At 35.5% G+C, this 16,184-nt stretch overlaps 1 protein-coding gene and 1 long non-coding RNA gene across 5 annotated transcripts in view; one reads left to right on the top strand and one right to left on the bottom strand.

Moving 5' to 3' along the window:
* Positions 1 to 8,859: 8,859 nt before the first annotated feature.
* LOC138178878 (uncharacterized) lies at positions 8,860 to 11,715 on the top strand. Of its 3 annotated transcripts, XM_069111179.1 has the most exons (5): positions 8,860 to 9,148; positions 9,812 to 10,055; positions 10,551 to 10,606; positions 10,697 to 10,894; positions 11,290 to 11,715. In XM_069111179.1, exons 1-5 carry the CDS (start codon positions 9,088 to 9,090, stop codon positions 11,472 to 11,474), a joined length of 744 nt encoding a protein of 247 aa, XP_068967280.1. In that variant the 5' UTR covers positions 8,860 to 9,087; the 3' UTR covers positions 11,475 to 11,715. The 3 variants fall into 3 exon arrangements, with proteins under 3 accessions (XP_068967280.1, XP_068967279.1, XP_068967278.1); XM_069111178.1 differs by having other exon boundaries at positions 9,833 to 10,055; positions 10,551 to 10,894; XM_069111177.1 differs by having other exon boundaries at positions 8,870 to 9,148; positions 10,551 to 10,894.
* A 547-nt stretch (positions 11,716 to 12,262) lies between these two features.
* LOC138179205 (uncharacterized) overlaps positions 12,263 to 16,184 on the bottom strand; it is a 183,023-nt gene continuing 179,101 nt past the window's right edge. For both annotated transcript variants that reach the window (XR_011172953.1, XR_011172955.1), the window contains one exon: positions 12,263 to 13,717. This is a non-coding gene — a long non-coding RNA (uncharacterized LOC138179205). The remainder of the gene's footprint in view (positions 13,718 to 16,184) is intronic.

The following is a 16,184-nucleotide window of genomic DNA, read 5'->3' as shown; positions in this document are numbered from 1 at the left end:
ATCTGAACGCGATGACACATGATGATGTTTACATGCAAAGGAGAATGCATCGTGTTAATGATAGTTAACGTTACGCGGGTACACACATAGGAATATTGATTATCGATATTATCGCGGTTGGAAAATCTTCCGCTTACAGTATTTCTCGGTACATGCACGTCCGAGCATTCGCCGGTATTTCGCGCTGGTTAAGCAGTATAGATAAACTAATGCTCCTTTCTTTGTATTTTTTTGCAGATTAAGCGGTAATCGACTATTGAAAATATACTTAATATCATAACGCAAGTTTTCAAAATATAGATTACAGTTTCACAATGTGACAACACTACTTCTTATAAGTTATATGATATTTAGCTTTTGACAGTATACTTACTTTAAAAAACTTCTTTTTCTGCTGACATATTTCTGATTTTCGTTACTATACATGAGTGCGTCGCTTTCTAACGAAGGTGGGTCCTTAAACTGTTAACTAAATTTAACGAGGAATACGGTAACATAAGGAATTTATTATTTAACGTAACGTATTTAACGTAAGAAATAAGATTACTTGTATAATTTTATTCTCAAATTTATTAATCTTCTCTCGGAAAAATGGTTTCTTTAAAAAGGTATGCTAGAGGCGTAAAAGGATCGATAAGAATATGATAAAGGAATAATTATATAATTGACGGAAAATACTTGCTATTATCGATGAACGAAACAGCGTATAGAATACTTTGTTCAAAACCAAACTGACGCATCAGTTTCTTTCAAGTTCAGTTTCAAGTGTGAGAATTCGGAGTTTTTTCACGGAAGACCGTTCTCCTCGTAAATAACGACCCAAACCTGTTTCTAGATATCGGATAACGTCGATATCTCCGCGAACGGTCCTATGTATTCACGTATATATTCGAGTACAAAAATTTGTCCGTTATCAACACGTATGCTTGGCTGCCGAAAGTTTGTTAATATTTTACGATTACGTCATATTCCGTGAATTTCGCAATTTTCCTGAAATCCCGGTGTTTTATTGCCATGTCAATTTAAATACACGCGAAATGTTATGTAACGCACAGCTAGAAAAAATGTTTAACTCGAGAGAACAATTTCCTTAGAAATATCGTTGCTTAACTAAGACGATCACTCCGATACGATCTAGCAGTATCTCTAATAAATGCTTTTTGTCCATAAAGTACGACAAACGAATCAAACGGTATAATTACGAACAACAGCGAGAACAAAGTAGTGTTAGAGCGTGTCACGATTATATTTAAATCGCTTGGTCTGCTTCGTCAGAGTTGCTTCTTAATTATCAAAATTGTTAGGTGTGCGAGTGTACTTAGCGGCTTACGTCAAACAAAGTGCAACATTCGCTAAATAGCAACTAGTCTATCCATTCGTGTATTAGTAAAGGACAATTTATTTCTGTGTACATATATACAATACGTGCGTGCATATGTTTATTCAATGACTACTCACTTCTAAGCACTCTGAAGAGAGGGGATCGTAACTCCGCGAATGATCCCGCAACGCTGACAAACAATAGCAATGTCAAGATCCTCGTATCCATTTTACCCGGAAGTAAGAAAACAACGTTGAAGAAACAAATTGATATGTTTTTAACACTACCGAACGCGAAAATTTAATCGATCCAGACGTTGTCGCAGCTTATGAGGGAATGACTGAGTGAACCGGCGTCTCGGCCATCTTATATAGGATTCGCTCGGATCTCTTCCTTACCTTGGCTCGTTTCGATGTCCGTGTGGCGCGGCGTGCGAAAAATTATACGACTGACTGAAATTGTGGAAAATTAATAACACACGGAAGTTCGTGCGTTGTTTCATTCCCACGATGTATTCGTATAAAATGGAGGAAAATTTTGAACCGAATATTATTATTCAACCGTATAATCCAAATGTTATTATCGAAAAGATTCTGCGACGAATAATTGACAGTTTGTTTCTCTTGCTAGAGATAATGTTTCATTCGTACTATGTTCATTTTTTATCTTTCCAAATTAAATTGCATATCGATAATTCATTCATACCGAAGATAATTCGTTGTATTAAAGTAAAGTATCAGGAGAAAATAACAAATAAAAAGGCTATTATATATGCTGAAGATATTAGAACCTTTTTTAAGACATACGGCTTGTTTTCATATAATAGTTGATGAAACGTTTAAATAATTTTTTGTCTAAGATACGTTTATATAACGTTAACTTAAGCAAATTATTTCGCTAATAATTTTAAACCTATTTTTTGCAATTGAAATTAGTTTTCGTGGCAATTGATCAACTATCGTTTAATGTTAATATTTATGTACGTTAGAATTGGTCAACGATATTTAAAATCAATAACGTTTGTACTTACATTACTTTCTTATTGTATTAAGAACATTTGGAATTATGTTTAAACGAGATTAACCAACTACGAGACGTGAACGCTATATTTGCTTTATTCGCAAATAATGGTCGTGACGATTTAACGATAAAATGATTCTTAGGAAATAAAAAATGATATCCTAAAATATAAGTTTCTCATATTTTATAGAAGAAAATCTAAACCGAACTAAATTAAACGCTTTCCTCTAGTTTGTTGTTTCATTCCTGTCCTTTGTTCGATAAATTCTATGTTCTTTTATACTTTTCACATCTTTGTTCGTAAGGCTTTAAATTATATAAGACATTAAAAGAATTAAACGCATAAATCTCTCGATTTATTAATCAGAATAAACCGTTAACGTGATTTAAGTTACGAAATAGTTTTCGATTCGTTTTCGACAATAAAAAACTACGACTTACAACGTGCATAAATAATAATCGATACATCGAATCGTAATCGTTCTTACATCCTGTTCTACGCGATCTAACAATCGATCAAAGATAACCGAGATTACATCCACCATTTTTTCGTAAGGGAAGAAAATTGCTCATAATACTGAATAAACAAATATACCAATTAAATGCAACCGATAATCTTGCGGTTTATCGATTATTAGATAGCATGTAACAAATTGATACCTTCCGTACAACTTTCGTAGAAACAATTGTTAGCAAGATGCGGTCCATTTGCAAGAAGAAAAATATGAAGGATTGTGTCGCAAATCGCTACTAGGATTTTATGATTCAAAAGGAATTATTATCTTAGTCACTGTAAAAAATAGTATATTCGATCGGACCTGATAATCGATAAAAACATTCCGAAGGAAGTATGACCTCATCTTAAAACTGTTCGAGAAAGAGTGAAAATACTACGAGAAAATATTTCATACAACATTCAATCAATAATAAAAATGAATAAGTATTTATTCAGATGCGATTGCAAGTGTGACAATTGAGATTAATCTGTTTGTGATACACGTGGTATTGATAAAGAACTTCTTCGTGCTTTCTATATGAAAAATTTTATGAATTAAAAACGGGAACAACTTGATTTAGTATTAAAATTCTTTTATCGTTATTTAATTCTGTCATACATATATAATGTTTGTTACATACAATTTTTCACAGTACGACGACGTAATAATGGTTGGAACTCCAATTGTATGTAATTCGTATTTTAAAATATATATTTTTATGGGTTGAAATTTTCGAAGGGAATCTTGATTTGACAAATTAAAAATATTTGCATATCAATTTGAAAATATTTTTCGTATCAACGCAGAAGTTTCATACAATATACGTACCACGCACATTTAAATTCCTAGTTTCTTTCTTTATAAAAGAATTTTAACAATAACTTGAAAATTAAATGCCGCGCAAAAGTAAAGGATTTTACAAATGAATACCTGATAATTATAAATATATCATTTCTGTATAATAACTTACGAACATTTCGTAAATTTCTGCGTGCAAATAAGAAAGAAACAGGTTTCGTAGACTAAACGAAAGTAGATGTATTTTTATAAAAAAAAAAACATATAAGAAAGAAAAGAAAGTATTTATTTAAGACCGACTAATTTTAAATCGCATGTTTATGTATATAAATTTACATATAGCCGTGTAATTACGTTTTATGCATTAATTACTTATACATATTTAATCCTTCAATAAGAAATAAGTAATATCTTCCTTATATTTATTTAAAAACTTACACGTATGTATGTATAGGATATATCATTCAAAATAAGATTAATGTAGGACTATGCTAATGGATCTACATATTAAATATTCCAATTATATTCGAATGCTACACAAGGTCATGTCCTAGACGGAATCCGTAATGAAATGCATAACCATTATATATATGTATAGTAAGACACGTGGTTATAGGCATAAATAATGATTAACATAGTAATAAATAATATAACGATTAATTAACATATTAATACGTATATTAATCGAGCAATATACTAATAATCGAGCAATACACCGATACAGTAATAGATAAGGTACTCGTTATTACGTACTTCGAGGTATCGCCATCTATGTAATTGAGCGTTTCACATTCGTTAGACTTACATTTATTAAATTTCCCATAAAATTCACATTGTCTGTTACACAGTGATATCAAATAGGATATAGGCTGTTTACGTAAATTCTTGAACATTTTATTGCTAGATAAATTTCTTGGCTCTGTACGATTGTACAGAGTGACGCCGCCGGGGAATACCCAATCGCGAAAGTTGATTACCTTCTGCGCATTAATCTAGAGGCGCTTTGGACAGCAGGCTCGTTCCCTTTTACAGAGGCGTCTATTGTGCTCGAAGGCAAGGTACTCATCTGCCTCTGGAGTTCAATGTCAAGACAGTCGAGACACGTATAACCTGCTTCTGGCCCCTGCTTGATGAATCACGCGTAACGTCCGTCTATTTGCTTATTGTTTCACGCCGCTTATACAACAATGATTACGATCCGTTGCGACCGATAACGCATACGCGGTACGTTCTTTTGTCTCTGATCGAATGTATCGCCTCGAAGGGGCTGCTTTCCGATCGTTCATATCGTTCCACTGTTACAATCACAAATACTCCGTAATTTTATGATCTTTATAAAATTGCTAAAAGCCATTGGGAATTTTGGTTGTATCGCTGTTGACACGCTTAGTATGTTTTATTCGCGTTTGCAGACTCTCCGTTTAAGATGGAACTTCTTTCTAGCGAAATATTACTTTCATATCGAATTGGTAATGCCCATGACCGTGACATATACGAATATTATTTTAGTCATTGATCTCTAAATACATATATGAATCCAAGCTGTGATGTTTTATACCAGAACGTGCACAAATATTATATACTTATTCTTATTTTTAATTGCTTTTTTATTATAAAAGAGATTTAATTATTTTTAGTAATAAAGAAAAACTTCGGTGAACTGTTCGGTAAAGTATATCTCCTTCGTAATATATAATTGACTTTTTACTTTTAGATCTTGTAAGGTATAATGTTTTGTATTTCGCACCCCGACGACCACGACGTTACACAGTCCAACAGTATCGTAAATATGCTTATAATTTTTAATTACAATAGGGATTCCAGATTAGGTTAAGCGATAGATTAGTTTTAGATCCTTATTGATTATAGCATTAGTTCTTTCTAACATATCGAAATGTGTAGCTAAATGCATTGAGTGATAATTGAATAATTTGTTTCAAGAACTGAAATAAGCGTAAAACTTGATTTAAGTAGGGAAACTCGAGTGAAAAACGAGGCGTATAAAATACATTGTTTTGTTTTTATACGTTGTATTCTTGTCCGAATTAATTAATTTTTTCGCTACGCTTGACTCGTGATTTTGCCGTTCGCTGTAGCGTCTTTGCCTATCGTATCATTCTGATTTTATTCGCGAGGATATTCGTTGAATCGCTCGCTGTATCATACTCTATCGTATTTTGAAATACATATAGTCCTTATAAATATGTTAATTGGATGAAACGAGATAAAAGCGGAAAATGGGACCGCATTCTTTCCGTGGAGGCTTATCGTTATACTATCTGAAAACTTTCACGACGCCACGGTGGCTTAAGTTAATAGAATTTACCCCTGGAAAATGGCCTACAGCGTTGTCGATAAGATTTGCTGGAAATCCTCGTTGGCTCAGACGGTTAATGGTTTTACGTTATTCGGCTTAAAGTAGATCAAAACTACGTAAATACAGCATTGACAAACAAAAATCTTCGGTAAGAGTTTGGTTTTTGCGAGTGCAGTTACCATATCGACGAACAATCGTGTTAAAATTAGTTACTTTAGTGCTGACGATAACGATGTTGCGATATGAAAATGCCAAAGGTAAAATTTATCAATATTTAACGAGCGATTTGAAATAGATATTGTTACAATGTACAGCTTGTTGTTGATTGTTTTTCTTGTTAACTATACGACTCCATTGTAAAGCGTCAATTTCCAGGGAATTCCATGAAAAAAAATACGCGCAATTAAAAATGCACTTCAAACATAAAATTGTTGATACGTTTTAATTCACGTTAGTCGTATATTAGTTTAAACGATTTTAGAACCTTCTATTAGACTTGAATACTTGCGATGAACGATATACTATTGGAAGTGCTGAAATGCAAATTAATAATTTAATATTGTGACGTTCTTAATGCATTCTATGCGTTATGCAATTATTATTATTATTATGTAATTATTATTATCTAAGAACGCATACGGCGCAATCACAGATAACGTTGAACAACATGCGCACCTACAGAACGGACAATGTGAATCATTCGTACACTCGACTAAAACCGAGAAATACGTTTTCATCATTTAATTATTAGACGTGTTATCGATTATCTTATGATTTACCGTATATTTCTACGATTTCTATGATATGTTCGACCATTCAGTGGTTCGTGAATATACCATGACGTACACGTTATTCCTAATAATAATCAGCGCATCGTTGTTGAAAGATCTTAGAGTTAGGTAAAGAGATATAAGATAAAAAACATAGGAACATTATTTACCATATTTTAAATTTGATTCAAAAGATTCTCGTTTGACCAACAAACCAAAATTTCGACGTAATTGTAATTGCGGAGATATTGGGATTAGGTTATTGACACTATCAGTGTTAGCGTTGGCTGGAATTAAGGAGAGTTTTAACGAGGCACACGTATGTGAGAGGCCAATCGCAAAAATCATTTTATCGTAATATTATAAACCAGTTTGTGGCAAAATATGGCCAACTATTCGGTATCTCGTATGTCTCAAATACTTAAACAATTAAGAAATTAGAGATTTTAGATTTTTCTTAAATATCAAATCGTTCTATTTGCATTTCAGCGAATTTGCTTTCCTACTACGAACAATCACGAGGCGTTTCAGCACGATTCAAACGAATCGCCACGTTTCGATTACTCGTGGTACCTACCATCATTTTCTTCGATTTCGATAAATCGTTGGTTTAAAGATAACGATGACAGCGTCACTGTTTCGAAGAAGAGAATCGACGTACTGGAAAAATTTCAGAACGAGTTCCTTCGATCACTGAACCAATTAACCACGAGTAAGTACGCGACAAATATTTTCCGGCAAAGAACACGAGTAAAAGTAAAAATTATAGGAAAAGAACGCGGCAAGATATACCTTACACTTTTTATAAGAAAGCAATTTTAACATTCAACGTACTGTACGTGTGCGTGTGTCAATTACTCTCATACTCTCAAAACCGTTTTTTATTCGATTTAGGGATTCAGTGATTGGTTAAGATTTAATATGCTCCTGCTTTCTGTCTATTTTTCAACACTGTAGATACATCACACTTGTAGTTGTTTATAGCAACAGTTATTTTGTAATTTTATCTTAGACTTATCACCTATTTTTAAAAGTTAAGATATATTTGCAGTCACATGTACTGAATTTTAGCTATCACATAATAAATAACTAAATGTCAAGAATTTGAATCGCATTGTAATATAATTAATTTTCCAAACACGGTAAACACGTCTCCATTTTACTCGACGCAACTTCCGAACAAGGACCAAACCCAAAAGGGTGCCGAGAATGCGGAGCAGGAAGAGGCGAAGCCGAAAGACGGTGATATGGTGGACGAGAAAGCAGGAGACATTGTAGAAAATACGAAAAAAGAGCAGACGGAAAGCGAGTCGACGACAACAAAAGACGACAGTCCGAACACGGTTACGCCCTCGACGTACATCGATGAAGAGACCGTACGATGAGACGAAGGTGAATGAAAAGGAAACGTTAACGTCGTCGAAAATCGATATAGCGCATCTACGAATGAAAAGGAGTTGCAAAAACCACGAACGAGAACAATAGAATCGTAGGGCCGGCTGAAAAATCCGAAATACTGGAAAATTCGAACGCACTAGCGAACGAATTCGGTAATCCCCAAATCGATCAACCAGTGGAGGAGAGTCAGAAGCTCGGGAAATCCGAAAACGTCACTAATGAAAACATAGTGCAAACGATTGAGCAAGCTAACGAGAAAAAGTGATATTAAGATTCATGATAATTCTTAATTATCTGAGCGTCATTCGTAAATGAAATTTTCGATCAATAACAATGGAACGTTCCGAATGAACGAATGAACGACGATGAAAAACGACGAGGACGGTAATTTGCAATTAAGACGCGGAAGAATTTTTTACGATTAATTTTTACGTCAACTATGTTCTAAGCAAATTTGAATAAATGCAAAAGAACACGTTAAGAGGATTCTACTTTCTTTTCCCATTAAGCGTTTGAAGTCTCGGTAAGATTATTTTAATAGTAAAAATATGCACAATATTTACGTAGATAACGAGTACATAGACTTTTTCGATAATGTTTTACATTTTTAGATCGCGGTTTTTTAAAACGTTGCGAATATACGACAAAACATCGTAAATATATTTGGTTGGTGGAGAATAATTTCTACACTCGGAAGCAAATGAAGTTTTCATAGCAAGCGCGCGAATATGTATGTATTTCGTGAGTCGTAGTATTTCGAAAATTACATTGTTCCAAATTAACGATTATTTCTCGATAATCCCGTTTCTTTACGTGCGTACGAGTCATTGCGTGATTGTAACTCTATTCGCCGAAGAGTATTACGTGGGTGGACGCACGATGAATACCAACAAGGATTTTAAGGTCGCTCATACTTATTGAAAAAGGGCGGAGAACAATCGCACGCAAGTCAGAACGTTTTCAGAGATGGCCAGGAGCATCTTTTACGTTGTGCCGTTGTGTTTTGTGTTGTTAGTGGCGTGGGCAGGTAAAAATACTTTCTCAGTCTAAAAATATGTATCGTGTGGTGCGTTCTTATCTTTAAACATTTTCATTTACATTTCATTCGTGTGTGCGCGATTCGCTGTTTTTATGCAAATAGTTATTATCCCTCGATTATTTAAAAACTTAGATTATTAGTTTGATTAATGTTGCGAGGAAACCGAAGGCTGGTAATATGTACTGAATTTAAAGTATTCTTATAGAATATAAAACTAACACGTCTAATATATTTCTTTTGTATTGAAAATTGACTAGAAAATGAAATATCGAGAGTAAAAGAAGCTAAGCCATATTTTTCTGAATTTTAATTCTTAGTGTTAATTTTTTATTTCATCAACCTTTATTAACTTATTCCAATGAGTTATATCGATCGCTTAAAGGTGAGAGGATTCTTCTTCTTTTTTTTTTTTTTTTTTAACGGAATAAAATCAATTGTTGTACTAAATGTTTTGTGCTCGCATTAGTTTGAAACAGCTAAAATTACGTACTTGCTTTTGCTCTCAATGCTTCAAATTATTACGCGGTTCTCGATTGCAATTTGCTGCTTGCGACGTTTCGTATAAGACGGGAGCCAACTACGATAAAAACGTAGCTACGGAAGATTTTCTTCCTTTAAACATGTCATGGAGGGACGTGTCTCGTTCCATAGATGATCGAGCCCTTCTCACAGAGGAAGACGAACGACGATGGAACACACCACCGGAGCTCATACCGGAGCAACTCATCAAGACATCCGATGTAAAAAGCGGACGATCGTTGTCTATTCCAATCACGACGAATATCAACGTAAACGCGGGAAACAATGCACATTCTTTGGGTTTTCAACTAGTCCCTGAAGGCGTTAGCTACTCTGAAAGCAACAGCTTCGATCATCCATTGTCGGAGGCCAGTGGGTACGTTCTCGTGATCGGTCACGTATCAGGGATAGTCTCTAAAACTAAACAGCGCGGCAATTGATTCGTGTTAAAATATTAAATAACTGTCAAACTGTTCTGTAACACGTAACGATGAATTGATTAACTATCCACAAATCCAACGTTGCACGTTATTGGAAAGCCTAAATAAAGTAATTTATATACCATTGTACATCTATTGTTCCATCAAGATAAAAAGACATTCTACAGGATATTATTAGGATAATAACAGATACATACTCTATAGAAGACATTACACAAACTATACATAATAAAATAAGTAATTTTATAATAAAAAAAATAAATAATTTCTTCGAATCTTGTACGATATAGCTAAATTGTACAGAACGTAGATAGAGAAAAATTGTCATTGTTAAATACGAGTCGAATCATCGAACGAATTATCTAGGAATTCATTTCACAACACAATCCATAAGGCAATTTTACTGTAACAATGCATATATTTGTTCCCAGGGGCGTTTCACAAAGTCAGTCGGTGTCGTTCTCCGCAGGATTGACGGGGATCGCTGGTGCTGTATCCGAAGCTGCCAGTCAATATTATCCTATATATGGTAATGTAGGGAATGTCAACAGTCAAGTGTTTGGTTTCGACAGTGCAGCTGCTACTTCGTCGAGCAGTACCCAAAACGGGCATGCAACTTCTTCTGCCGCATCTTCTGTTGGTTTCGTGCATTCTTCTGCCACGTCAAGCATAGGCGCTGTTCGTCCCTCTCAAGGAACGACTATTCGCTTTCCAGGACAAAAGCAAAATCGACCAATGTGGAGTAACATTCGCCCTAACAATAATAAAAACAATGGTACGAACAATATCATTTCTAATATCTGTTATCTCATATAAAAACATTACATATTAACGATGTTAATTGACCATCGTGCCGCAGATCGCATCAATACTATTAGTCATGTACAACTACGATAATATTCATCTCTCGGCGTAATGATTACATTTAAAAGTATAATATCATACGAATTATGTAGGAATGAAATGTAATTAATAGTCTTGCGTGTCTCGCACGAAGATTTTATTTCAAACACGTACGAAGCTTGCGAGTACAAACTCGATGCTTCGAATGTTGCGTTATTAATTAATTATTAAATGTCATATTTCGTTAGTACTAAGAAAGAAATTAGCGAAGAAGACAGATAACGATCATCGAGCAATTAACCGTGATCTATTTTTTTTTTTTTTTAGGTCATCAACCTCCGCGTATGCCGAAATTAGACATCGAAGTAAAACCACATCGTGAAAATAATCGCGGTACGATTAAGTTACACGTTTCAACGCACGAGACAAAATGGGACGATAATCAACCAAAAATTCACATACACAAGTGGCAACCTAGTTCTAGAACACACGACGACGATGAACAAACATGAACGTAAATATAGAATTAGGTTTCACTTCAACGATTTTATTTACCTTTTAATTGTTTTTTTTTTAGTCAATTGTTGCGCCATTTTTCCCACACTTTTACTCCGATAATGGGGTAAACAAACATTTAAAATAATTTTTTGATTCAGAACTGTATATATCTATACATATTTATATAATTGTAACTATATTTATATAATTGTAAAAAAGTTAAAGCTTAAAAATAGACTACATATATATGTATAATTCCGATTTCATCGTTTCTTCATCATAGGCTTTTTAAATATAGAAGACTTACAAAAGTTAATTACGTATAAATACGTATATTTCAATGAAATCGAAGTTCTCCGGAGGTTTTCTTTAGATCACAAGTACTAGCAAAGATCAAGAAGTATCTATTTCGCTTACATGTCACATTCAATAAATTTAATTCCACACTAACGGTAAGTAGGTGAAGGAGAACGACTGATTTCCAAGGTCAAATTATGATCTTGAATTCCGTGCGACATCTCTAGAATTACCGATGATTGTTGCTAAACTTTAGGATAATAAAATCACTGTTTTAACAGCGAAGATACTTGACAATGTTATCGAAGTATGATAACTACAACCAGAAGTGAATTTTCAGTGTGACCATTGACTAAGATCAAGATACAATGTTAAATGGACAATAAATGGACATTAAATGTAGCTTTGTGTCTTAGGTTATGAAATACCTACTTGTCAAAAAGTCAGAGCGTTCCTTACGCCCTCTGTGATTTCCTGCGGCGAATATAGGAATTATTATCGACGAAGTATGGAAGAGACGTAACATTTGTGACGTTCGTGTACCGACGTCCTGCTGTTTTACCGATATAATTACTCAGAACTTCTGTATCTATCGCTGCTCCGTATTTGACATCCAAAATATGCGAATGCGAGTCTTTGTGTTGTCACCTCCGATATCAGTAGGGGTCACCACGTAAGCTAGCCTCTCCTCTACAGCGAAGACCAGAGTAAAAAGGACCTGTATCACTGGACGTCTCTATTTTTTCGTTACGAAATAAAATAACTTTCGTTACTAAGTAAATGTTTAAAAGCGTGTAAGTAGATTACCGAATCTTCTTTCGCAAGATTTAAAATTTGCTTATAATTTATACTTTAATATGTCTACCTGATACTGTAGTTTAAATAACTAAATCCACGTTAATTACATATATAATAAGTTTTTCAGAATGCGATAATATTGAATTTTTTATAGTTTGTTACTCTTGATCGCCACTGTGTGTATACTTCGTTTACAATTATGATCTGCCCTCTAGTCTGCTTGTAATTTCGTGTTAAAATTTAGTTTTAATTTCAATCACTACGAACGCCGTAATCTTATCGTACGCTGAATCGGTAACATTGGAAATGACACTAAAATGATAAAGGAGTTCTAAAGACCATCTAACCGTGGATGAAAGAAGTACATTGGGTGATAGATCTATTTTGTACGTCGTCTGCGCTAATACCAAATCGATAACGTCGAGCGCCAGACGAAATGGTAAATGGGGGAGGTCAACTGATCTCCAATACGTGCGGCTCAAAAAAGCATTGAATGTTACGTTTATTCTCGTACCTCATCTGTGCATCGAGTAATCTGTGCAACGATATGGAAATTCTTCTTCGATGTTATTACTACGGTTGGTAAGTTAGTCCTCTATCCTGATAACTCATACGATAATTAGCTGTTTAGTATCTCCGTATCGTGGTGCCCTCTATAACGAGGTCCCGATTACTTCTTAAGCATCACAGTCAAATTTGAAAACCAAATATGCATTGTTATGGAATAACAGCCGATATCGTCAGTGAAACAAAAGACAGAAAGCTGTAAATAAAGTGACAAATATTCATTTACGATGCAATTTTTAAGACAAAAAAACAATTACAAATCTACATATCCCTATAAATATTAATTTTTTCATCGTTATCATAAACTTTTTTCACCTATTTTATATATATTAATGTTTTCAATATATATTCAAATACGGTTGGAACGGGGGAAAACGATTCAAACGAGTTTCTAACCGGGGAAGACCCGACAGGTAGCGCTATCTGGGGGGATGCTGCGAAATTAGGTGTCCACGAACGGAGCAATGGCGTAGGCGGCGATCCATGTGATAAATTAATTTTTATAGCTTCGTGGGTGGCGGCTCTTTCTATTGGTTGCTGATCGGGCGCCTCCCACTTCGAACGACGTTTCCTTCTCCTCGTTTATTCCATTCAACTGTAATACCATAATATACCATTTGTCTCGTTTCAAACGAGCTGGCAGGGAAATATCAAGGATGCGTGTAATTGAAATATACGTATTCGCAGATCTTCCTCGATCGATTCTCGACGAAGGAGTGGGCTCTGCAACGACGCGAGATTTTTATCGGGCGGATCACCGTTTTTAAAGAGGACTCGACGTAACTGCGCATTACACGTGATTGTTCGCGTTCGACGACGATAATTATCGCGATTACGTAAGGAGAGAAAGATCAATACGATTTTTACTTCGCCGCCGCACGACGTGCCGATTACTCGACGAATCGCTCGGACTTTAATTACTATTATTCGATCGCGAGACAATCCGTTTTTCCACGGATGCAATTATTTCGTGCTGAAGAAACGAGATAAACAAATCTTAACGACCGCTATCGTTTGTAGAATGATTGCACGATAGAGGTATCAAATGGATTGGATCGAGATTAGAATCGTATAACGTTATAAGGAAGATTAGTTTCCATGAATACCTACAACGTTATATCGAAAGTTTGAGATCGTTGCGCGTTTCACAGAGTGTAAGAAGTTAATGCATAGAAAGATCAGCCTAAGTATACAGAATTCCTTATTAGTGTTAATTTCTAATATCGAAACTTTTGGCGAAGCGCGTCAGTTAGACAGTTACATTAGAGATACAACTGAAATTGTTATTTTCCTATTGCGTAGTATTATTCTTTTTATTCTATCGTATCGTTGCGCAACATTACCAACCTGGCATTAAAATCACCACGCATCTTTCTTGTACGAGCGTCCAAGTCTCCCTTCTCCATTTCGGGTTGCGCACATTCAAAGTTACACTTTTCTAACTTTCATACAAGTAATCCTCGAACGATATGGCTAATTGTTTCTGCGTTATATAAAATGTTGCTCGTTGGAAAAATGTGTACCACGTAATGTAACTTATCGTTCAAACAGTACATTCTTATTAAAAAGGAAAAGGAACAAGCAAAGGAAGAAAGATGTTCTCCTCGTATACGAAAGAATAAGAAAGAATAGAAACTACTTGATCAGAACGCTATATAAATTAACCTTCCTTCGAGAAAATTAAATCGTGATCGTATTTGTAAGTAATGATTTACACGTAGAATCAGAAAAATCATTTCAATCGACAAAATATCGCGTAGAAGGTGGCGCGACGGTACTTTCTTCGATTACGTTTACGAGGGGAATGGCTGTTATAGTTACGCAGAACGGCGCGCGTTTTATGGCGAGCACGCTTTTCCGCACGTGCTCCGTGCTCGAAGCACGGGGAAATCACGTCGTCGAACGAACGGCTCATTAAATATAGATGGTTATCTCTCGATACTTAGAGAAGCCCCGGGAAAAGGTAGTTCGGTTGGTTTATAGACCGTCGACTTTCCTATACAAACGAGATTAGCAAACGTTCTCACCACGTGCAAAGTTTATAATTTTTAGCTTCAGTTACGTTTCATACGTATTTTCTATATACTTCCTTTTCTTGTTTTACAAGCTTCGACTAATAATTACACGCATACTATAAGAGAGAATTCGCCTAGACGATGAGTGATGCAGAAGGAATATACGAACACCTACTTTTACACCTAGTTTTCTGTATGAGATTAAGAATTAATTAAAACGCGTACAATTAGTAGTACTATTTGTTAGAATATTTCGGTTAAAAGTTTGTCGATCGATCCGTAATTTCCCTGATTACTTCTCATCTCTAAGACAGAACCTAAACATCTCTAAAACCAGAAACACGAAAATTTCCAAATCTCCGTAGAATCTCCATTTCCTTTCCTCCGTATAATAACATTTCAATTAAACCTTGTACCCTCGTCAGATCGGCGCGAAAAGCTACTAAACCAATCGGCGAAACTGCGCGCACGCATCTAACGCGAGCCTCCTCTCTAGCGCGTTGGAGATGGATTTTGCGTTGGAAGAGATCGACGAGTTGGCGAGATCAGAACCGGGAGGAGAAGCAGCAACGTTAACGGCAAACGATAGAAACGGACTGCAAAGATTAGCGAAGAAGCGTGGAAGAAAAAACGAGGAGAGGAAGAATTAGGAGAGCGGCGCAAAACACGACAAAGAGCAGAAAAAGACTGTAAGACGAGAAGGGAACAACTGCACAGAATCTGAATAAGCGGTAGAAGAAAAAATGAAAAAGGGTAAAGAACACAAGAAAGGATAAAAAGGGGCAGAAAGAAGAGGAAGAAGAGACTGCGAAGATATATGGAAGCGGGCAAAGGAAGAGGAAGAAGAGGAAGAGAAGCGAGAGGATCGAGAAGGAGAAGGTGCAGCCGTAAGGTGGGAGGAGAGAGAACGAGAGAAGGCCGCGGTAGTCTTTCTCGGTCGACTAGGTAAGATAAGGACGAGGCGGACAAACGGACTGACGAAGGTGGCCAAGGTAGGGGATATTCAGTCTCGCGGCCACGTGCTACACGAGCGCACGCCCCGAGCCG

Source organism: Bombus flavifrons, chromosome 4, assembly GCF_040668555.2.
Source record: "Bombus flavifrons isolate JBK064 chromosome 4, iyBomFlav1_principal, whole genome shotgun sequence".
Taxonomy (NCBI): domain Eukaryota; kingdom Metazoa; phylum Arthropoda; class Insecta; order Hymenoptera; family Apidae; genus Bombus; species Bombus flavifrons.
This window is presented reverse-complemented; position numbering and strand designations above follow the sequence as displayed.

Excerpts from the sequence above, each read along its gene's own strand:
- LOC138178878 (XM_069111177.1), top strand. The coding sequence starts at position 9,088 with ATGGCCAGGAGCATCTTTTACGTTGTGCCGTTGTGTTTTGTGTTGTTA. Across the intron at positions 9,149-9,811 it reads GTTGTTAGTGGCGTGGGCAG|ATGATCGAGCCCTTCTCACA; the intron begins GTAAAAATACTT and ends CTCGTTCCATAG. Across the intron at positions 10,056-10,550 it reads CCATTGTCGGAGGCCAGTGG|GGGCGTTTCACAAAGTCAGT; the intron begins GTACGTTCTCGT and ends ATTTGTTCCCAG.